The sequence below is a fragment of the Aythya fuligula genome, chromosome 22 (assembly GCF_009819795.1).
Source record: "Aythya fuligula isolate bAytFul2 chromosome 22, bAytFul2.pri, whole genome shotgun sequence".
In the NCBI taxonomy this organism is placed as follows: domain Eukaryota; kingdom Metazoa; phylum Chordata; class Aves; order Anseriformes; family Anatidae; genus Aythya; species Aythya fuligula.
In genome coordinates, this window is record NC_045580.1 from 5,793,186 (window position 1) to 5,817,859 (window position 24,674).

Genomic DNA, 24,674 nt, shown 5'->3' on the forward strand with positions numbered 1-24,674 from the left:
GTTTTGTCCTTTCTTGGGTCATCTTTTTTGTCTCATCCTGCCATAGCCAAATGTTTGAGCTAGGAAGTCCCTCTCCCTGCTGAACACTGAGAATTAACCATGTACTATTTCTTCCAAGGTTCTTATGGATCTATGTACAAGCAGAGCTCCATGGAAGAGGCCTCACCTGAATTTGGCACACCAGGCTCCCATCAGGGCCCGAACCCAGGAATGTCACCTCCAAGGAGCTGCCACCGTCGGGATCTCCAATCTGCTACCGAAGCGCTGGAGACCTCTCCCTTTTGTTAGACCACCAAAAAACTGTTCAAACACAAGCATGCACCCCCGCAAACCCAGCTTTCAGTTCAGTGACAATATTTCAGGTGCTGGACATTCGCCTGATCCTATTGGCTCATCAGAAAACATTATTTTGGGTTTTTGGTGCATATTTTGAACGAAGAGTGGAAATAGAAGCTGAAAAGAAAAACCACACATGCAGAGGGGGCAAAAACATCTACTCAGCCACAACCACATATTTATTTTCTCCTCACCCTTAAGCCATGAAAGCATCTTCATGATTGGCATTTCGTCCTTTCAGAAGTGCCCACGTTATTGAAACAGCAAATCCTGGGAGGTGCCTCTCAGCACCTCCCATGGGCCAAATGCAGATTTTCCAGCCTGGAAAACAATTCCTATTTGATCTCCTGGGCACATCAGGCATTTGAGGGTGCCAGGAACATCTTTGCACCCTCCACATGTGGCAGCTAAAACCTCAGCAAAGAAGGCAGAGCTTTGCTGGAAACCCAGTTTATTTTGCAAGCGTAGGGTTTGCAGTTCACCTCCAGCTGAGACAGTCGAGCACCCACATTTTCCATCCCCATCTATTACGCTGTACTCCACCTCTGGTGAGGAATTGTGATGCTCACACCCGAACCAAAGCCCACGAGACCCCCAGCCCAGGCACCGTGGCTTGGCCGGACCGACCCCGTGCCATTCGGTCTTCTCATCACTGCCATACCCCTGTGCTCAAACCTCAAGCTCACGTCCAAAAGAAAAACACAGGCATGTAAAAAATAAAACAGCTTTGGAGCTGATGTTTTCTCGCATATTTACAGTTTTTCTCTTTGCGCTCCTTTCAGATGTGTTCATAGGGCTCCAGGTCCGTAAAGCACTATGAGAGCTGCCAAAATATTGCAAGACTTGGCAATGGCGTCTGAAACATTCTTTGCTGGCACAAGAGAAGCCCTGGAACAAAAGTTTGCTACATTATGGAAAAATCCAAAATTTGTGCGCTCTTTGACTTAGCTGCTCGGTCTCTCCTCCACCATCTCCTGTCGCACTTGTTACTCGAATCGCAGAGCTCTGGCGGGGCGCAGGGCACCCACACTTGTCACCCAACAGCGTCTGCGCCCAGCAGCCGGGGACGGGGCACACCCCTGGGACCAGGGGACATCAGCCCCCCAGGATGGGTCCTCCATGGGGCAGCCTGTCCACACGCATTGCCCTGGCAGGGCCAGCTTCCCACCTGTAGAGATCTGAAATGCAGTCAGGGAGTTCAAGCACAATAAATTAAGGGCAGCTCCAGAGGAGGTGGTGGCACCGCCCAGCTTCCATCTCGGTTCCCAAACAGCTCTGGTCCCACAGCAGGCTCTCACCACTGTTTTTCCCAAAGCAGCGTTGCTCGTCCCCACTTTGTGATGAAGGGGCAAGCTCACTCATCCCCCTGGACCCATCGCCCTCTGCTCGCTCAGACCTGTGCTCTCCCTGCAGCCAGGGCAGCCTCGTCCCTGTCCCGGCACCCCAGGACCCTGGCACAGGGCTCGAGCCCCTGCCCGCACAGTGGGGGCATCCCAGTGGGGGCAGGAGGCAGCCTACTGCTCTGCAGAGACTCCTGTGCTCAGGGAAGTTTTCTCTTCGTAATGAAAAACCAAAATGTTTATTGTTCCCTCGCCTGTATTTGCATCTGAAATTGGAGCTATTACAGGGCAGACATGCCAAGGTTTCGCTCAGTCAGGCAACACACACCGAAGCCTGCAGTACAATTTTAAGTTTAACTGTTTTGTTTGTTTGCTAAATAGTCAACACAGCTCTACAACAAAATAAAGGAATGGGAAAGCCCTGATTTGAATGGCTCCGTCCAGGCACAGAGGGGATGGAAACGACGCAGGGGCTGGTGGCGAGGACCTGCTCTGCACCATCCTGGCCACACAGCCTGTCCCCAGAAGTGTTCCTGCTGTTCCCTGCAGCATCCCAAGGCAGACCAGGAGAGCCTGGACACAGCTCAGCTGGGCTCTGACGGCTGCTGGGCTGGTTCACCCGCCTGCACCCTCTCCTCTTCCACTTGGTTTCATGCAACTGAGTACAGGAGGGATAATTACATTTAAACATACTTAATACTACAGTACATTATCTCTATCTATGGAGAAAAATGCGATCTGATGGTATTTTCCCCATAAGCCCAATCAAGATGCTCTCTTAAAGCCCTCTGGAGTACAGTGAAACAGCAATAGAAAGTCGCAGGCACGCTGGGAGCTGCTGCGTTGGTGTGGCTGGGGAAACGTGCAGAGCGGCTGCTGGGGGTGGGAGCTGCACCCAACCCCCTCATCCCCATCCCCTGGTGGGGGCACCGGGTCTCTGCCTCCTCCTGGCTCTGGGAGGAACCCCACAGGGCCAGGGGTGCTGCGAGGGCTCCATGAGAAGCCAGCGAGAGCCCCGGGGTTTCTGCGGTGGCTCCTGGTGCCAGGCATGGATAAAGCCGAAGGGGCACTGGAAAAGGGAAAAGGGGCTGATTTCCTCCTTCCTCGCAACGTTTGGTACCCACCACACTCACTCTGCTCACTCTGAAATCTCGGTCTCCAATATTGAAAACCTAGGGTGATGTGTGCCAACAGCATCACTGATTTTTCTTTTAAGCCAGTACCATTTTGAGGCAGAGAAAGTGAAGCAAAAGCAAGGAGATTAGACAAATACATAATTAAGCGGACTGAGTTTAAATTTGCAAAACACAGAGAGGGTGTGGGGCAGCGTGACAGCACTGCTTTGCCTCAGCCCTGCCTCCTCCCACCGTGCTTCCCAGCCCCGATGGAAGCCCAGAGCCCAACCTTGGGGGGGCTCTCACAGAAAAATGCCAAGTGCTCTGTCTGTCCGGGGCTAAAAAACCTCACTGTGCACCTCAGGGAAAGCAGGAGCTGATTATTATTATTTATTATTATTTATTTATTATTATTATTATTATTATTATTATTATTATTATTATTATTTTGTGGGAAGGGAGGGGCAGGAAAAAAAAAAAAAAAAAAAAAAAAAAAAGGATAAAGCCCTGCAAACCCAGAGAGGAAAGGCTGACCTTCCACGTGGCTACAGAGGGACGTTCTCCACAGGGCCATGAGCATCGGTGCTGGTGGGCGCATCCTGCAGCCAGCCCCGGGCAGCCCCAGCCCCTGCCAGCTTTTCCTCTCCCCAGACTCCTGCTCTCATGTGCAGGATTTTTTTTTCCCTTCGTACCTCCACTTACCACACTACTGTTTTGAATCTCTAAAATAATGTGACAAGTTAATGATGGCACAATTATCTAAATGTTTAACAGACATGTTATCTAAGTGAATCGGATTGAGATTCCATCCCGCTGACAATAAACATCAATGGGAGAGCAGAAAGTGATAGGCAAATTATCGCAAACCCTGCAATTTCAATGCTATTAAATTTGGAGGAATAACAGCCCTGAGGCCTGTAAACTCTGAATAAAATAGACCCTTGTGTTTGTCCAACTATTAAATCAAAATGCTACCAACATCCCAGGAAAAAAAAAGGGAGATTTATAGCTTTTCAATTTTCAGTTACACATTGGTTTTATTAACTCCTTTCTGCTGTTTGCACCCCAGTGCCAGTATTGGCATGGAGCTGCGGGTGGGAGAAGGGCACCAGCGGCCCCCAGCACCCAGGAGTCACAGCTCCTGAGAAAGGAGGAGGAGAAACCACGGTGGGGTCCTGCTAGCGGGGGCAGAAGAACATCTCCTGCTGCCATTTGGTCTTGTGGTGTGTGGGATGCAGACGCTGCTGAGTAATGCAGAGGTGACACCACGGGGGTGGCACCTGGGCGTGCTGCGGGGGCTCCTGTGGCTGCTCCACAAAGTGAGCACCCCCCACACACACATAAAGGTGGTGCCAGGCACCCAGCACCCTGCACCCAGCCGTGAAATTAGGGTGAGTGCAGATCCACGCGGGCGCCCTGACGGTACCAGCAGCAGCGCATGACACCGGCTCCCGAGCGCGTGTGACTTTGCCCCATCCGTGGCTTTCATGTGCTAAATGCCTTGGCACACCAGGGGAAATTCTATACAAATCACCTCTGATATTTTTAAAAGTCCATGGCTCACAAGGACCAGGACCAGCCAAGCCCCAGCCCCATTAGCACAAATACCAGCAACGGGCTACCAGAGCCCCACCGGTGAAAGCTTTGCCTGGGGGAACTTGGTTTTCTCCTGAATACATTTCATTTTTCCTCTAAATCTGAGGAGAACAGTAAGTAATTTTCCACACTCTCCCTCCGGCATGGCACTGAGCTTACACTGCTATGAAGATGAGCCAGAACAGTTGCTGCTTTTCCTATTGCTGTAGGACAGAGGCCAAGCAAAGTGAACACCCAGAAAGAACCTCTCAGTCTGGAGCTGCCTGGGCTATAGGCACAGCCACCCCTGTGTTTACAGGCAGAAATGACTTTTTCCTTTAATAGATTTTACCTTGCAACTGAAAGAAGGGCTTAATTTTTCCACTGTAAGACAGCTGCTCTTTGACAGCGGTCAGTACATGGAAATTTATGCCAAGTTGGCTTAATATTTTGCATTGTCTTTCAGAGGAGCAGTAAAGACAATGAAAAAATGTGAGATAAAGGAAGGTTCTTACACACTAACTGTTTGCCTGGGAAATGGCTCTGTATGTGGGAAAGAAACCCAGAGTCCTCCACCTTATCCATACATTTCAGAAAACCTCTCAAGCTTAAGGTTTTTTTTTCAGAAAAACAGTGACTGTAGGTTGGCTTTTTGCAGACAGGTGCTGCACCCTCTACTAAACGCTGCGTTTCTGAACAAAACAAGTCCATTTGGTAGGCCAGTACCAAATGAGCCCTCTGCAATGATTATTTTTTGAGCTTCTCTCTACGAAACTTCTAAACCATCCTTGAAGCCATCCATCCCAGCATCCACCAAAAAGGGCAATTTTTTTTTTTTTCCTGGGAAAGTGTGAAGGTCTTTCACAAAGTTTGCCAAACAACCTGCTGCTAAGGACGAAAGGAGGACGCTCAAAAACCTTGTCTGGGAGATGTCGTTATTTGGAAAACGAGTTAATTATAGCAACTGTATTGGAGGAATGTTTCTTATGCCACAGGCAGCGCTACTTGAGAGCCGCCCAACAACAGGAAGCTATTAATTTCAGCGAGTGTGGGCTCCTCTGGCCATAAAGCCCATTTCTGACGTGTAACTGAGCCGCGTGTGTTTACAGCTCGAGGAGGTGATGATAAACCTGCTTAAACCTGGGTCGCCGTGTTCCACCGTGCTAAGTTCTCATGTCACCCTTTGAGCCTTGGCACGCACGCAGGCTGCCTGGCAGCCCGCGGTGGTCCAGCCCCAAGGTTTCCCATCAGACTGACTCCAACCCGCGAGGAATTTTCAAGGTCACCAGTGAAGGCCGCTCACCGCACCGCTCCACCTGGTTTTCAGCAGGGTGGTTTTGGATGTTTTGTCACCATCCCACCCCACAGTGCCCGGGGCAGGGCTGTGGAGCCCCACTGGCCACATGGAGATGTCTCCCCAGGAACACGCGATGCTCGGCAGTGCTGAACGGCTGAAATGCTCAGGGCCACCTCCTCGGGGCTGGCCACTGCCCCAGCAGACCCCTGGTCCAGACACAGACTCACAGGCACAGCACAGGAGGCATGAACCAAACTCGATCCCTCGCTCTGCTGGCTGCTCCCTTGCGAGAGTCATTCTCCTCGCTAACCTGCAGTGCATACAGTTGCTAAAAAGATTATGATTTGTACGGTCCAGCCTCAAGTAGCATGACTTTGAATATGGAGGGCAATCACTTTAAAATTTATTACCTGCTGCTTGGCCAGCAAAGTTTCCAGATCAAATGACGTGCTGAGCCTATTCCTGCTCAGTGACGCAGCAATTTATATTACTGATCGGTCATTAAAACCTCTGGCACAAAACCGTTCATGTTTTGCATGCCAACATAGTGTCCACGCATCGAATTTCAACCTCTGAGTATAAATGCAGCCATTAATGGCATTTATCAGTTTTTTTCAGCATTGGAAGACTGGCTTGTACTAATTTAAACTGTTCCTAATATAGCACGGAGAAGAGGGGGCTCTTCGCTCTGGTTTTGTTTTTAGGAGCTGCTCAAAGACTCCACCTGGGACCGACTGATGCGAGTCCCTCAGCGTCCCATAACAAAACCAGTCTGGGAAAGGCAGAATTTACAATATGTATTTGTCACCAGGTATCAGGCATAAAGAGTTCCTTGTGCTTACCAAGGGCTGATCACATCTAAACCAAAGAGCTGGAAAGCTCAATAAAAGAAACACGGCAAAAGCCAACTGTTGATAGCTCTTTGGAAAGGACTGGCATTTTCCTTGCAGAGGGAGCAGTCAAATTACCTCGTATTTTCTGCACTATGGTTTCCTACATGCATATTTTAATGCTAAGCAAAAAGTGCAATAGGCTTTAGTGAATCAGTGCCCTGTGTCTACGTCTCCCTGGAAGAAGAGCTTGGGCTACCTCACTCTTACAAATCACAGGAGCTAAGACAATGCTGTAATGCTAACTCCTCTGTTTATTAGCCTGGCATATTACACGGTGGTTTGCAGGAGTGACTCACGGTGCACTGATGGTTCTTTATTTGTCTGAACACCGTGTGCTAGTGACAAGCGCTGCCGGCTCAACTCCTGACGGTGGGGTAGCAGATGGGGTTCTGCTCCTGCACAGACAGATTGGTTGGAGCCAGCAGTACTGCATGTGAAAAACAGGCAATTTACTAACAATGTGACCAAAGCCCACGGTCAACATTGGAGAGCTTGCAACAACAATGAGAGGAAAGCTGGAGGCGCCTGGCAGCCAGACCTCCAAGCACCCCACCAGGGAAGCGGCGCAGTTAATGGCACGAGCCCCTGCCAGAGTGCAGCTGACGATGGCTTGGCCACAGCAAGCACCCGGCTACACGTGAGCATCAGGGGGAGAGGTTTGTGCACGTCTGAGCTCCGTGCTGGGAAAGGGATGGAGGAGCCTGTGCAGCGTGGCTGCAGGCAGGCATCCCCTGTCCCGCGGGACCTGCTCTCATGCCCCCTCTCAGCATCTCCTCCTGGCAAGGAGCAGCTGCGTGCCTGCTCGTGCTGAACCGCCCAGCACCCAGCAGATACTTGAGCCAATGCACGGACCTCAAGGCAGCAAGAAGGAACCTCCACAGAGCACCAGATACAGTGCAATTATTTGTATAAATGCTTTGAAAACAGGAGCAGCCCTGTCAGTGTAGGCTGGGATTCTCAAACAATTTATAACGCATCACTCTTAGGCTCCTGAGAATCAAAACACTCTCGACAACATTATTTATCCCTTGGAAAGCTTCTCTTAAAATCTGAAATGGTGGCCAAGCGCCATCACGCTGGTCAAATTCAGTAAAAGTTTGCTGAGTATTACACCTGAGTTTTAGAGCTGTGTTTACAACATCAGGTCTTTCATCAAGAGAGCAACAAACCAATCGCCTGGAAGGTGGTGAGGAAATTACAGAGGTCTTGGAGTCGCTGGCTTGAACACGCAGAGCGAGCAGGCCGGTACCCAGAAGACGGGTGCAGAGGGATTTAGCAATTCCTGCAGCATGGGAGCTTGCCAGCAGCAATTATTTCAAACCCTCGGCTCTTGGGTCTGGCTCAAGGGCAGTGCTGTCCCCAGCCATGCTCCCAGCACCCCACACTTCTCCCACTTTGCTTTTTGTTGATGGAAATAAAGCTGGGAGAGCTGCGTGCTGTGAGTGCCTCCCACCAGCATCCCTGCGGTGGCGGCAGCACCTCTGAGCTGCCTGAGCACACCAAAGTCCTGCTGGAGATGTGTGCCCACCACCCTGCACCACCCTTTCCAAAGAGGAGAAGCCTTGATGGGTGACTCTGAATCCTGCCCAGTCTTTTGGTGCACAGGGCTTCAGAAAACAAGGGTGGCCATTTAGCCGTACAAAGGCACTCAGAGTTTAATCACGGGAGCAGGTTGTGCCACTCCTTTCATCAGTATCACCCAGAAAACCATCAGGGGAGGCATCCCTTTCAAACACCACGCACAAATTTTAACACAAATACAGATATACTTCAAAGAAGGTCAGCCAAAAAAATATTACCTCAATAAAAACAATTTAAAGATATAAATGGACCTGGGCAGGTCAGAAGCAAGAACTGCAAAGGGTTAATTTCTCAGTTTGGCAAAAACTTACAAAGGAAGCCAAAATATTTATGTCAGAACTGTGTTTGGTAACAAGGCACTTAGTCAAAGTTTTGTTTCCCAAGCAGTTTGAAACACAGAGCAGTGAGGCCAGCATGAAAGACACCTGACATGGGCAGGCAGCAGAGCGATGCCCTCCTCAGAGCACAGTGACACCAAAAGCTGCCTCATCCCACCTGCCTCCAATGCACCTTTATCACTATGTGACCATGGAAATTCAGGCTAACTTTGAGCAGCCCTGAAACAAAAGGTTGAGTGCTCTCTTTTAGCAAGGATCACTGTTTAGGAACAGAATAGGACAAGACCAAATGGAGAGGGTCAACCTCAGCTTGCTCCCTTCTCTGCCATCGGATCCAAGAAAAAAAAAGCTCTTTTCATGTAATTTTGTTTTATGTTTTGAGTCTGCAGTCAGAGCTGTGAGTTTGGACACAGACAGGAGATGCTTTGCTGAAGTCATTCTGCATGGAATTGAGAGGAAAGGACACGTAAGTGGCAGATCGAGCAAGGAACACTGCCGTGCTCTTGCTTTGCTGCTTTCCCAGGGGTAGGGTGGTGGGACACGGGATCAGTTCCTCCCTCAGACGTAAGAGCAGCCTGAGGGAGAAGTAACGGGGCCTGGAAAAGGACTCCAGGAAAGCCTCGCTGCCCTGGGTGGGAGGCAGCACGCACACTGCTTCCTCCTGCACTGTTTGTTTGGAGAAGGAGTTAAGCAAAAAAAAAAAGAAAAGTCAACATACCAGTATGTGTCTGCCTGTGTGTCTCCAGGGCATCTTCTTTTGAGAACTGTGCACCGCACTGATCACAGACAAACGCTTTGGCACCCGCTAGAAAGACAAAGGAGAAAACGAGCATTACTCAGATGGCACGCACAGCCAGGGTTGAAGATCAACCAGCAGAAACTGAGGCTAGGAAAATCACCGTGGCAAAAGGTATTGCAGGGCCCTGCTGACTCTGCCAGCATCCTCCCCACCAGGGCAGCTCCCCACCACCGGGCTCTGGGCAGGCACAGCCGAGCACCCCCAGCACTGAAGCCATTCACGGGGACAGGGCTGGCGCAAGCCATGCTGGCTGGAAGAGGTCGGCAGCAAATATCCAAAATCAAAACTCTTTCTCACCAGCATCCGATAAGAGGATTTACCCAGTCCTGTAGAGAAAATACAATTCTCACAGAACCAATACAAGCGAGCAGCATGAAAGTGGTATGAGGAGCACTCCTCTAGGAACACATGTATTTTTAAAGCCATTCACTTCATAAAACACAGAATCTGTTCAATAGAGGGACTTAATATTTTATAGCCCACACATGGCAGCAAAAAGTAGCTGCCCTTCTCAGTCCCATTGTTTTGCTATTTCCAAATAACAACATAACACACAAATATACTATTGACGTTGCGCTGCGCTTTCATTTTCAGCAGTTGCTCGCCAAGAAGAAATTAAATATTTGTTTTCAAAAAATCATTAAACATCAATGAGTTTCATTAGAGTTGTAACTGATCTAATTTGAATCGGTTTCCTGCCCCTTCCTATTGTAGCAGTTGTTACCAGTATCAGAGGATGAGAGGAAAGAGAAGGCAGAACCATCTGATAAGAAACATGGCAGAAACAACACAATTTAGTGAGAAGCACAGATACTTCTTTGACTGAGAGAGAGATGTGGTATTCAGGGGAATTCTTAGAAAATCACTATCAACATGTGCCGCGTGTGGCGGGTCAGAGGCGCTAGTTAGAACAAGGAAAAAAAACAGGATGTCTAACAGCAGATAAGTAACTTCCAGATAAAACTAGATTAACAATGCGTACTATCTCTGGTGCTTACGCTGCCAGGACAAAGCGGTGAGTGCATTTGTTAGATTTTGAAGCTCGATTCAGCTGTTGCGAGAACCTACGCGTGGACCAGAGCACGAGGAGCAGCCTTCGAGGTGGCAGGAAGGGGAAAAAGTGGAGAGCTGCGCCCCGGGTCCCCCCACATCGCGGCCCAGAACCGAGCCCCTGGCTCCTCCCTGCGTGTGGATGTGCAGTGGTGAAACAAAAGGAGACACGGAGAGAGACGGAGGTATCACGAGATCCATTAACAAGAGAATTCCTTCGCCTTTAAATTGTCTTAGTAACGGCTGGCTCACAGGCAGAAATATTTGGCAGCAGTGAAATTAAAAGTGATAAATTTTCTCGCCAAGCTTTGATCGATAATAGAGGTCTCATCTGTTAATCAATAAGACAGTCTGCCTGTTTACTGTGCATATGTTGTTCTCTGCTGCCTTCGCTATGATGTCAAGTTTGCATTCAAAACAACTCAAGTGTGCATAAACCACATGGCTGTTCGCAAAAAAATAAATAAGAAGGTGCATTTCCGTGACAGCACGGGGCGACCGCGGCCCTGCTCCCACGTGCTGGGGGATGTGTGGTGACCGGGCACCCACACCCCACTGCAGGAAACCCCAATGCCAGCTGCCCTCTCCTTTTGCCAAAGGATGGCTTTAATAACGAGCAGGGCTCTATTACCAGCATAATTGGAGAGGTCACTGCTGCTTGGGAGCCATCACCGGCCGTCATGCCAGAGCCAGCTCAGGATGTTTTGTTCCTGGATCAGTGACCCATGAGGCCAGCGGGACCCTGCAACGCTTTTGTTTTTTAATTTCAGTTTTCCTCAGAAGTGTGGGCTGTGCACGACACCCAGGGCCACATGCCTGGGAGGGCGCAGGGCTGGAAGGAAACATGGGACCAGCGCTCCCATGTCCTCCCCAGCCAAACCGTGCATGGGGATGAGGATGCAGCAGCCCAGTTGCTGCCCGAGTGTTCAGCCCTGAAATCCCCACTGGTAAATGATGGGGACTCAAAACCTCATTGCTGAGCCCATGGCCTCAGCCCCCACCAGCCCAGATGCCCGCAGCCTGGCCGATGGGGCAGCCAAGCACCCTGCAGGGCTACATACACGCAGCAAGAAGGGGAAGCTGGGCAGAGCCTGCCCCAGCAGCAGGAGAGGCACAGTCGTATGGGACCACGGGCTCTGCATGCGGGGCAGCCTGCCCGGACACCCACGGGACCCCGATCAATAGGGCCGTGGCCGCCCGCCCCTCCCCAGCAGCTTCCCGGCGCAGATGATGTACAGCAGGCAGTTGCCAAGGCAATGACTCTCCATCGCCACTTTAAGCTCTCCGAGACCCACTGCTGTGAAGCATAATCCATAAGGTTACATCAACCTGATGCAGCAACAAGTTTTCCCCATGTCGAGCAGCTGAACCAGCCGCAGGTGCACCGGCACTGATCCTGCTGTGACGCACCCCGCAGGGCACCGGGGCCGGGGCTGTGCCGAGCGGGGTTTTGGCTTTGCCCTACCCTCCCCACGCGGGGCCAGGACGTCGTGGGCACTGCTCCTGCTGCAGCAGAGCCACCGTGGGGACAGCCCAGAGCGGTCCCTGGCTCCAACGTGATGCTGTTAGTGCGGGGACACCGGCCCCATGCAGAGGCAAAGCTGGGCAGGGGGGTCCTGGGCTGGGTGCTTGTGCAGGTGGGGGTGAGCTGGGGAGGTGCCCGGAGAGCAGAAACAGCCCTGAGAGATGCGAAGCAATGAACCACGAGGCGCTTGCCAGCAGCTGACCGGGGGGTGGGGAGGGCAGGGGGACAGAAAAATTCCTTGAGATTTTAAAATAAACAGGGTGAATGTTCTGATGAGATATGCATGCTTGGTTACATAAGGAAGTACAGAGTGTACCAAAACAGCATACCCAAAAAAAGCATAAGCTGTCAGAACAATAAGTACAGACATGGGGCATTTTACAACAGGCTATGCTGTACAGTTTTATTTACAGTACCTCTTATCAGTCAGGGAACAGCACGCTGCCTGCCAATTTCCAAAGGCCAGGACTGTGTGTTCTTTCACTCAAGTAGATGTGTACTCCAGGCAGGGAATTTTTTTTAATCAACAAAACAAAAACTGATCCTGAGCCAGAATTCCTGTAATGTACACACGCTCAGAGGAGAGGAGGAGGAGAGAGTACGGCGATTGAATATGTAAATAGTTCAAGGTTAATTTTACTATGTGAGTCACCAGGAAAAATGTCATCCAACATCTGAGCTTATTATAACAGGGCTTAGAAAAAACAGTTAGATGTTTGTTAGAGGGAGCATGACATATTTGAAAGCAGTACATCAAGAGGCTGTGTCAGGGCTTTTTTTTTGTTGTTGTTGTTGGCTTTTTTTCTCCCTCTCCTCCCCCCCTCTTTTTAATAACACCCATAGAAACTATTAGTCTATTAAAATGTAAACAGAAGTTTGGGGAGAGTATTTTTAGCAAGTGGCTTGTATTGCCTACAGTGCATAGATATCTTCAGATGATCTTCCCAACGGGATGGGACTTAAAGTGCTGCCAAGTATCAGCTGTGTTTCGGAGCATGCCTTGTAATTGGCACACAAGTCTCCGCCGTACATTTATATCTGTACGAGCAAATTTATAGCTCCTGCCTAATAAAGGTCTTTGCAGCAAAAGGCTGGCGTAAACACGCGAGGAGCAGCTCACTCACCACCGCACGGCTCGGCACAGAGCAGGGAAGTGGCCAACAGGCGCTTTTGGAGCTTTTTCGGCCCTTCTTGTCCTGGCTGGACAGGTTTTTCCTCCCCGTGGGGCTAAGCCTGCTCGTGCCGTGACATGGGGATGAATGATGCTTACTTTAATGACACAGCATGAATGATGTGCTCAGCTTCTCGGAAATTAGATCCCTGAAACGGCAACCTCGAGAGCTCCTTGCCAGCCCCCTCTCCCCACCAGGGTGGATGTGGCACCCAGGGCTCACAAGCCCAGCTTGGGGCTGTTCCCCCAGCTCAGGGTTTTGCCCCATATCCATCACCCACCGGCCAGCCACAGATGCCATGTATGCAGCACTGCTCTTCGACCCCTTTTTCTGCAGCTTTTTCCCCCAAAAGCCCCAGGCTGCACGTCTACCCTAGCACCAGAACCAGGCAGCATGCCCTGGCCGTGCTGAGCCCGTGGGCACCCTACCTGCTGTGCCAAGGGCACACAGAAGCCGCCGACCCCAGCCCTCGCTATTTTTAATCCATTTAAAAGAAAGAATAGCTTCTTTCAGACTCCCCTGGGCATTTACCCTGCGAAACGTGGAGACAATTGATCAACTGCCAGCTGTCTGGCTCAACTTTTCCTGTGGAATACAGCAAACTGCAAGCCTTAGTGCTGGGCTGCATCTCTTGTGCCTCAAAGGCTTGTCCCGGCGAGGCAATGCCCCAGGATGGCTCTAAGCTGTCAGGAAAAGGCTCGGTGGACCTGAAAACAGAGCTGTTCTATTTTTAGTCACTATCAACCCTCATAATACTTCCCAACGCCCATTCAGTTTAATTACTTTATTGAGGACAAGAAGTAGGCTCTCCAGTTTTAACGCCTGTGATGTTAGGAAGTAGTAAAATGTTCTAACTGGTTAAAAATGACACTCGTCCGCTTGCCTTTGGTGTTCCCAAGACCGTAATTGTGGCCCGGGCAGCAGGTCTGAAGCTGCTGGGCCGCTCCGAAGCTTTGATTTCCCCCTCCTGTACCGTAATTGAGGTGTTGCGTTACAACAAGTGCAGCGGTGACGTTTCCAGAGTCAGGGAAAAACAAACAGACAGGGACAGACCGGTGTCCCCGCCACAGCCGGCCCTCACCCCGTCCTCCCACCGGCTGCCTCATGCTGTGGAGAGGGTTGTGTGAGGGGCTGGGGGTGCCCCGTTCCCACCCCACTTTTGGGCACAATCCCTCCACCTCCGAGCCCTTGCTAGGTACTCCGCTACCTACACAAACCTGCCTCTTCTCCGACGGCAGACAAGCCATGCCTCATTAACCTTCCAAACTAATTTTACAATTTACTAAACCACTGTTTTCCTGTGCCCATTTAACCGTCCCTGACTGTGATAAACTTTTATGGGGCTGGTGGCCAAGAGAAAGACGAAAGGAGGCTGAGGCAATGGGGAGAACGACTTCAAAAATACAAATGGCAACCCACACACTTCCCAAAAACAGAAGGAAGGGGAAAAAGAGGAGGAGGCGTCAATACCCTCCCAAGGGGAATGAGCTGGAGCTGTGCCCTGCGGATGCCCCAGCCTCTCCGGGGAGAGGTGACGGGCACGGAGCCCTCGCAGGACAGCGCCTGCTGCCCCATGGGGTCTGGGTGGGCACGCCAAGACACAGCATCGCCCACAGCCCCACAGTTCTGCCCAGCAGCACAATGCACTCACCCAAAAAGCATGGCCAAAGGATGGGCACAAAGCGGCTCAACCCAAGCAACCACATCACTACTGTTTTGAGGTAGAAAACGGGAAAAGAAATATTTGCCTGCACTGCATCTCCTGGAGGGTCGTCAGACAGGACTGGCACACTGACGCGAACCCTTAGACCCTTCCCAACTGTAACATTTATAACATGTGGTCTGAAGTGACAACCCCACCAATATGATACAGAATTTATTCTGGTCCCCTCCCCCAAGCAAAAGGGATTAATAAAAATTTGGGATTATATATTATTAAAATGCTGTAATTGGCAAGAAGGTGGAGAGAGGGAAAAATATGGATTAAAAAAAGTGCCAAGTAAATTTATGCACTGTCGTCGCTTTACTACCTAATTAATTCAGTAATTTCAAAAACAATTTTATTTATGTTCCATTTACCACATCAAAAGTGCAAAGAAAAAAAACCACAGTGATGCTAAAATAATACCTCAAGGCATCTATTTTTAATCAGTAAAAAAAAAAATAAATAAAAAATCCAAGCCCTGGTTTCTATACAATCTCTCTTGGGCAGACCACCAACTCTAAGAGAGAGAAAACAGCCGAGCCCTCTGTGAGTGCCTTCCTGGCTGCCGAAAACAGAGCTTGTCAAAAAAAAACAAATCCATAATGGCCTGAGGCTCCTCTCCAATCTATTTTCTGCTCAGCTGGTTTTAAATGAAGTTATTATGAGTCATTAAAACACCCGCAAGCCTGTGGAAGTCAGCCAATTACAATTTTAAATTTAGCCTGTTCTCTACCCCATTCTCTTGTTTTCTTCTTTTGCCCACATAAAGCTGCTTTTTTATTATTATTATTATTATTTCCCTTCTCCCCTATTTCACTCAAGTGGAAGAGACAGTTATGAAAATCTCTAGTACTTTCCACTAAAAAAATAAAAGGCATCCAAGAAGGGCCAAAAAAGATCAAGCTGCAAACCAAGCTTGGATTTAGAGAGATGCGAAAGGGTTTTCTTTTCATTCCTTTTTTTCTTTTTTTTTTTTTTTTTTAAAGTGCCATAAAAATGCAATAATTGAATATGAAAAAAAAAAAAAAAAAGGAAAAGGTGCAGGTTTTAAAAGGTAAAGACAGTCTTCTAAACTGAGCCTGGATGCACGGATGGCAGCCCCAGCACCGGAGGACAAGCTCCTCTCAGCGCTGCGTCTCCCGGTGATGCTCTGTGCTACCGGGGTGTGGGGGCAGCCCATGGGGGTGACGCTGCCGCCCGTCCCCTCCCCACATTGGGGCTGGCTTCCCCCCTGGGGAGGCTGCTGGCGGCACCACTTAGGTCACGCTGCTGACCTAATGGGGAAATAGTAGGCAGCAGCGCACCGGGAAGGTATATCCCCAGGATAAAACCCGAGTATTTTCCATGTTTTTTTTCCAACTAGCCAGCAAAGAGCAACAAAAGGTGCCCAAGCGCACCCAGGGGTGCTCTGGAAGGATGCTCAGCCACCACAGCTCTTCCTTTGCAGATGCCTCCGAGCTGCAGGGCAGTGCTCTCCTTCCCAAAGCGCAGGGGTGAAAGGGATGGTGTGGCAACCCCAGCGTGGCAGCGAAGGGATGAACCAAAGCTGAACTCTGGGGTTTCTCATTTTGGCACCCAAGCCTTTGGCTCCGGGGGCTGGAGGAGAGGTGGCAGCAGTTGCACCACGTCCACGTTGGGCAGGACGGGGTGAAGGCTGTCCTCCACCAGGGACTTTGCCCGAGTGCTGCTGCGCCACATCACCGACCGAGCCAGCTGCCCGTGGTGGGTGAAGGACGCCCATGGCCACCCGTACCCTGCTGCCCCTGGCACTGCCCAATGCCACCAGCAGCCAGCCCCAACGGGAAGGTTTCCTGGCAGCATCCCCTTCGCATGCCTCCCAAAAGCAGAGGGGGAGCTGGGCTGTGGAGGAAGGGCTGCACGAGAGGTGGGGAGAGTTGCCACCAACATCATCACCCAAACTTCATCAGCCAGCTCCGCAAATCCAAACACTGCTCGGGGACAAGGGGAGAAGGAAGGGGGAGAAAGGGATATTTTCAGGTTTAAAAAAATAATAATAATTTCAGCTGAGCAACAATAAAGAAAGGTTATTACATAATTTCCACTTTTCCTCCACCCTTAAAGTAATGTTCTATCTGACAGCCTCCACTCAGAGGGGAAAAAATGACAAATCCAATCCAAAATTCAACAGCCTGTGTTCTGTTCAGAAAGCACACAGTGTACTATACAGCCCATAAAACTCCAAACAGCCTCCAGACACTTCTGCAATCGTCCTCCATCAAAACACTTTGTCTTGCATACAAAAATAAGATACAGTGCTGAACGGAATACGAAATCAGCCCATTACAGTACAGGGAGGCTGCTACTTAGCAACAAGGGGGCTTTAAAGCCGCGATGCTCTACAGGAAACAAAATCTGTCAAGCCTGTTGGGCAAATGATAAACATTAGCAGTATTAAAAAACACAAAAGCCATGTAAATGGATCGTGCGCGGCGCAGGGAGGGATGGGCAGGCGCAGTCTCGGGGCAGGGGGCTGCTCGCCAGCTCGCCCCCAGCCTGTGGGGAGAGGTCTCAGCCCGTCCTCCCCGCGGAGAGGGGCCGGGGGGGCTCCATCCCCATGACCTACAGTGAACTTTCCTAACTTTCCCATCTAGCATGCACGCTGAGAAACCTGGAAGCAAACGGGCTGCACTGCGATGATCACATATATTTAGCGGTATTAATGTAGACAGATGTGCGTAAGATTTATTTGCTACAGAGAGCACTATGGTGTAATGGGTCCTGGCATCGCTCTCCGCATAATGCTTAGCAGAACACCTTAAATAACAAAGAGCAGCCAAAAGTGGGGAGAGAGGAGAAGCAGTGACGGGTGAAAAATAAATATATTTTATCAGGTAAGGGGGGAAAAATAAGCTGGCTCTGAATCAGCAGCCGGGTCTAGGAAGTGAGCCAAAACAGGAGCTAAAAAGCAAACCATATTCTTCTGGTCTCAGCTTAGACTCTTGAGGCAGAAAGGATTGGGGGGAGAGGGGGGGGGGGAATGTATTTTTCATCAGCCAGTGTATAATTTATAAACAGCATTAAACAGTTTTTGTTTTCTTTCTTCCTCTCTCCTGTGTGTGCGGGTTGGCCGGCAGTCAAGCCTGCATTAATTTCTGCTGTGGGTACAGTGTGTTCTTGGATGCACATCTGCGGATGATCATAAACGCAGGAATGCTGGCAGAACATCCAGACCTGCCGGCAGGCCGCTGACATCACTCGGGGACCAAGCGCGGGACGGCAGCCAGGGGGGGGGCGGGAAAAATCCCCAAAGAGGCTCAGCGCTTCCCTTTCTGCTCCCTCTTACATCCAGCGCCGTGAACAATGCCCGCGGCCGTGGGGAGGGAGGAGCGAGGCACCGCGGTGAACTCTCTCCTCCATCTCTGATAAAACATCCTCCGGCGCTCGGTGCTTCGTCGGGAGGTAACCACCGAACGCGAAGGGGAAGGGAAGTTTATGTTCGCTACAGGGATACGCAGCGGGGGAACCAGCAGCAGCACCAGACATGGCAGGATGAACCCCATCCTCTGAAAGCACGCACCTTGCTCCCAGCCAGGTGCCCCGCTGCTTCCTCGCCCCGCACCACCACTCCCTGAGCACCCGGCATCCTGCTCCTCAGTGGGGATGGGACCACACGCTGCTCCCAGCACCTCGCACCGAGGTTTGCAGCACTGCATCAACCCCAGGGCTGCTCCTCCACGGCCTCACAGCTCTCAGAAACCTTGGCCATGCCACCAGCTGCAGCCCAGCCAAGGCAACGAGGCACAAGGGCAGGGGCACGCTGCCCGAGGCGGGCATTTCGCGAAGGCACCGTCCCTTCGCCAGCCCACCCAGCCACTGCTGTGCCCGGTGCTTCTCCTCCTTGGCGGCGTGGCTCCAGGTTGTCCCCCACGCCAGGCTGCCAAAGCTTGCACAATGCCCGAGCGTTTCGAAAGCTGCGTGTGAGCTGGGCAGGCGGCTCCAGGGCAGCGTCGGCGGCACCTCGGTTTGCTGCAGAAGGGCACACGCTGCTGCCCACGCACTGCACCTCTCCAGCACGCATGGCCTTGCCCAGATTTGTCCCCATTTACAGTCTGGAGAAGGGAAAGCCCATGGCATCCATCTCCAAGATACAGATTCCTGACCATAAGCATAGGCAAAGCAAGCAGGAGGAAAGGAGTAAATCCCCCCAAGCTGGGATTTTCTCATCTCACTTTCCCTGACAATGAATTTTTCTAGGAAAGGAAGCGCTCTGTCATTCTTCTAATGTAATCTTTAAAGTTTTTGCAGGCACATCTCAGCTAGGAGTGGGCAGTGTTAATGTAGCTGCACCACACATACACCAATACTTTGCACTTCATTAAGGGTAAGCCTACACTGAAATGTAAACATTTGGTGGAATATTTATCATGCACCTGAAAGCTGCTGAGATAACACTGCCGAATAACCTCAGCGCTACATCAAGCACCACAAAACCCCCATTGGGCTGGCTTGGACATTTATAAGGATTATAATTACTAGCTCCACCTGTATAATATTCACTTATTTCCCATTTCACCATTTTTTTGGCAGGTTGTATTTCGGAAGAAGCGAAGTGGTCAATAGTCATGAGGATAAAACTTGCAAGTCCCTGTTTGGGTTCTTTCAGTTTTGCCTTCTTGTGCTGGAGCATTGGAGCTTGAGAAGAAGGTCATCGCTTCTCCAGTCCCACTCGAGGAAGAGCTTGTTCAGAAAGCCAAAATCAGAGAACTGGGATGACTGAGCAGCCATCCAGCTCTGGCAGCTGAGGTTTGAAAGCCAGCAGCACCACTGCTGAAGGCAGCCACCCCATGCAGCAGGACGCACGGGCAGGACCTGTGCACCCACTGCCCTGCCTCAGGGGGGTGATGGGGACCTGCTCCCTACTTGGTTCATTAGCTTAAACACACCTTTTATCATCAGGTATCACTCATAAACACTTGGTTAGTTAAGTTTTAAATGCAAACTGCAATTACATTCAACGTTTACTACCTCTGGCATTTAAGGCCTTTGGAGAGGGGAACAGGGGGCGAGGGGGCAGCAACCCATCCCGGTGCGCCCGTGGTCACGGCAATCTCCTAATTAAATCATCAGATTGCGCACGAGGCAAACGGACTTGAGATCGCGGCGTCGGCATGCCGGGCGCTGAAAACAAGCCTTGGCGCTGCCGACCCTGCACAGCCTCGCTTCATCCCGGCCGGGGGGAGGCGAGGGGAGAGGTGCAAAGGTCTCATGCTTTAATAAATAACAGCGCTGGAATCCGCCGGGGCTGTTTTCGAGTGCAGGGAGAGCTCACCCTGCCCCCCCCCCACCCCGCCCTTGCCAGATTAGAGAAAAAATTAATCCTGCGCGATGACAAACTTGGCTCGGCGTGCACTGTACATACTGTACCCACAAGGCTGGCGGCTGGCCAGGGACGGGCTGCGAGCCAAAGCGACAGTAACAAACACAAGCCGCGCACGCCAGAGCTGCGGGGAGGAGGGGGACGCCCGCTCCGCGCCCGGCACCACGAGGCTCCGGACCCACCGGCACCCCGGTCACTGGCTGGAGCCCACACCCTGTGGGTCTGGCCCCCAAAAAGCAGCGAGGAAGCCCCAGAGGGTGGGCAGCGTGCTTCCCCAGGAGGCGATGAGCTGAGCACCCACGCTGCCACGCACGGGCTGCAGGGAGCAGCATCCCTGGGGAGCCACCCTGCCCGCACGGCTTCATAGCAGGACCAGCTGCCCTCAGTGATTGCCCTTTCAGAAGGGGAGCAATCCCCCCAACATTTCAGCAAACAGGTCCAGTGGCTGCCTGTGGTGTTTTTTTTCTCGTTAATTAAAAGAAAAACCTAGCTGTACATGGGGCTGCATGACCAAGAGGAACGTTAGGCTACATTGACTTGCAGAACACAAGCCTCCTCACTAGCGCAGCCTTCCAACCTTCCTATATCTATTTAATTAAAGGGCCTGCATAATTTGAACCCGATAGTTAGATTCATTAGACAAAGAATACCTAATTCTGCAATGGTTTTGCTAATGAAACCGTGCTGGGCGCCTGCACACAAGGAGCTGAGGTGCAGGCACTGCCCGCGGCGCGGGACCTCTGGCAGCGGCGCAGAGCAACAAGCGGTACGTGAAGTTTGTTATTCCAAGCTGCCTAGCCTGGAAAATATTTCCCCAATTAAAGAACTGAAAACAAACTTTAAAAACAAAGTTTAAAAAAAAAATAATACACCTCAAGTTATGGGCACCGGACTGGAAGTTTGCAATTTGCTGCTCTGAAGAGGATGAAGCCTCCTCCAGACAAGATGCGCAAGCCAGGTGGCTAGAGCATATTTTGGTAGGCACAGGTGGGCACTCTCTGTGCCTCCCCCCGCCCCCAGCACCCCAAATCCAACCCACCTGAGTGAGCCAGTAAGTGCATTCGCAGCCGCAAGCTGTCCAGGAACCGCTTCCCGCACAACTCGCATCCGTACGTCTTCATACCGCTGTGCAGCTTCCTAGGGGAAAACAGACGGGTTAGTCCTCCTGTGTGCGGGGACAGGGGAGGGCACGAGGGGGGGATTTACTCCAAATGTTAACACCAAGAACCTGCTGAATATTTCATGAAATCCACACGTTATCTGTGAATTTTCTCGTTAGCTTGCTGGGAACACAGACCGCAGGAGCGCGTGCCCGGCGTGACGGGGGGGCTGTAAGGAGGCCAGCACGCTGGGGGCGTCCCACTGGGGGTGTCCCACTGGGGTCCCCACAGCATCACCACTGGGTGCTGGCCTCCAGGATGGGAGTGGAGCCCCCTAAGCCTCCATCTCCAGGCCTGAGCCACTCTGCGTGTGGGTGGGCACGCAGGGTGCTGCGGGCAGGAGCCCGGCAGAAATCAGTTCTAATTTACAAAGTGCTTTAGGAAAGGTCCTGATGGGAGCTCCTGTTTGAGTTTCCAGGATTGATTAGGTGAGCTTCTCCTGTTTAATATTTCTCGTCATTATTACAGGTGGATTCTTTTAATAAATTCAATAAATCTGAAATTATGATAGCGTATGCTGTATTAATTTAATCTCCTGAGAGAAATTAAAATGAACTACTCAAATATATTCAAGAAGGGCAAGTTTACTGCTAACATGCTTAAAAAAAAAAAGCCCAAACCATGAAACCAGACATAGCTCAGTACCAAGAACTGGAGTCTGCTCAAAGGTGCTAACCCAGCCTCTGACGTGGCAGGGGCTGCCGCAGGTGAAGTTGCATTTCTCCGTTTCTGTTCACTCAACTAATTCAGCCTCCAGCTTGGTCATTCAAAGAAAAAAAACAACAGGGAGCTGAAAGCCCAGGCAAGCCTTTTGTCGTTGTTTTTTCCCCTCTCCAGCATAAAAAAACATTGCTGCAGAAGATGTCTATGAGCTCTGCATGGCCATGGGATACACACTGATGAGGAATCAGCCCCTTGTATTCGTTAGTCATTCTTGGTGTTGACACTAAACATTTTTCAGTGAACTTCTTACTATGCATCAAGCCCTTTACAAAATTGTAGCTTTGCTCCAAAAACATTCCTAGAGGTTGTTTGTATGCATTTTTAATTAAATCCCAACTTCTATCCAAATTCAGCCTGACACAAATCACAAGTGAAAAATTAATCATCAGCTAGTGAGCAGGAAACATGCCTCTCACCATTTCCTGGCACCGCAGCGTATAAAATAAAACCCGCCTAGGCTGAATTGCACAACTGTGTGTCGAAAAGGGCCAGGGCAAATCGCATGTCCCAGATCACACGAAGGCGCACGTGGTTCAGGCGTCGTGCCCGTGTGTCTGTCCGCGGGCAGAGGAGATGCTGGAGCAGCGATGGCTTCATTCTGCCCAGGACTGAGCCTGCCCTCCTGCGCCCGCTCTCGGGCACCCAAGGGTGCGGGGGCACCACTCCCATGCAGCACAGACGGGGTGCCCGCTGCAGTCCCTCTCGGGCACTTTGGGGTTCCCCCATCGCTCCCCCTGCAGCCCTGGGCACGCGAATTGAGGGCAGCGGATGCTGCTTGGCCGCAGGAGCCAGCACCCGCGCTGCTTTCCTTTCTTTGCTGTGAAGACATTTATTCTCCTTTTGGGTAGCAAACAACCCGCAGCAAATTGGAGCACGCCATCAAACGAAACAACACGTAACAGGCGGTGTTTGCACGGAGCTGGACAGAAGCACTGTCCGTGTTGGACTACAACAAACAAACAAACAGGACGACCACGTTCCTGGGGCCGTTGCTGAAATCCTGGCATGATGCAGTGCCTGCAGTGGTCCTGCAAGTGCTGCTGGCCAGGAGAAGCCGTCCTGTCCTGGCTGTCCTGTCCCATCCCAGCCCCGCTCCCCAGGCACCTGCCCGTGCCTCCCTGCAGCGTCCCAGTGCTCAACGCAGCAGCAAGGTCCAAGCACATGGGGAAACGCCACGCAGAGCCCCTTGAGTTGATTATTTGATGATGTCAGCTGCTGCTGAATATATGCTTTTACAAACCAACCAGCTCTGCAACTGACAGAAGCATTAAAACAAAAAAAAAAGGAAAAAAATAAAGAAATAACTAATGCTTCCAGCCAAGTTTACTGACTTTTGCCGAAGGGACACACCTCATTTAACATGAACTCTTCATACTGATGGCAGGGAAGAGTTTGCGATAGCAGAAGCATGTGCAAAGTTTCAAAATCAGGTTCTGTAAACAGAGAAGCATTTGTATGTGTTTAAGAAGTCACACACCAAATAGCTACATGCCGACCTCTGATCAAATCCACCATTTACCATCACTTTGCAATAAGACAAGTATATTTTTATTGTGTTGTTGCCAAAGACAAAACAGAAATGGTCTTGTGCAAGCCAAGACACTGATTGCTGAAGGCAACCCTGCTCTGGTGATCGGCCCTGAGCAGCACCCGCTCTGCACAGCCAAGGAAGAGGCAGCTTTGCCTTTACCTGTGTGCTGAGAGTATGCTTGTGCACGGAGCTGTAAGGGTTTCACTCATGGCCAGAGACATTTATGAAAGATTTGGGATGGATTTTTTCCCCCTCCTTTTTGCTTGCTCAAAGAACTCAATCATTTCATTTGCACAAAGAATGAAACTCCTTTGCACTTCTCAATGCAAAATGATTGCATCTAAATATTTGTCAACATTACAGATGCTTAATCTGTTAAGACGACCAAAAGAAATTAAATATCTTAAAGTGCCACTCTTAGCAAGATTTTTTTTTTTCATATCAAATTAGGACTATTTCATTAATTCAGCTCACAAATTAATGAAAAGCATGTGACTAAACACTCCAGACAGAGACCTGAAAAGGGCTTTCCGTGCCTGCACCAGGAAAGAAAGCTGCCTGCCCAGGACTTGTTTCAAGACAATGCAGCAGCGTGATGCACTCTGCAAAAAGTCATCTACCATCACAGATGAATGCTTCAGGTAAGGTGCAGAGAGTCAGCCCCATGTTCTGCCCTGTAAATAAGCTCTGTATGATGTTAAACTGCACCATTTGAAATGCTGGCCTGCAGAAAGAAACCCTGTCAAGTTCTGCACTGAGCAAACACTCGGGGAGAAAAAGAAGATGCAAAAAGCAAAAGAGCAAGTTTATTTAAACTCTTGACTTTGCTGTATAATATAATTATTAATCAAGCTTGTCCTGAATTCACTGTGTCATAGCAGAGGATTAAGAGTCATGCACGAATTCAGGCCAAGGCGGTTTAGAATCCAAAGGATTTATCTGCCTTGCAAAAATAAATAAAACACAAGCCTCCTGACAGATTTCTACTGCCAAGAAGTCAGCTAAATAAGTGACAATCTTCTAATTTTGCATTTTTAATTATGGACATGCCTGTCACACTTCTGTAGCTCAGGCTGAGCTGAGTTCTGCACCTAAAGCAAGGTTTAAACCACTTTGTCAGGAAGAGCACAGCATCTTCGCCAAAAATTACGGCACTCGCCTCTTGGAGGCTAGAACGCATTTTCAGTGAATTAAAA

At 50.4% G+C, this 24,674-nt stretch overlaps 1 protein-coding gene across 1 annotated transcript in view; it reads right to left on the bottom strand.

Annotated features, from left to right (window-relative positions):
* Nucleotides 1–24,674, bottom strand: part of ZBTB16 (zinc finger and BTB domain containing 16) — an 86,408-nt gene that overhangs the window by 21,224 nt on the left and 40,510 nt on the right. The window contains exons 3-4 of the mRNA XM_032202046.1: nt 21,104–21,201; nt 9,194–9,280 (exon numbers count right to left, since the gene is read on the bottom strand). Coding sequence (XP_032057937.1) covers nt 9,194–9,280; nt 21,104–21,201 — 185 coding nt within the window. The remainder of the gene's footprint in view (nt 1–9,193; nt 9,281–21,103; nt 21,202–24,674) is intronic.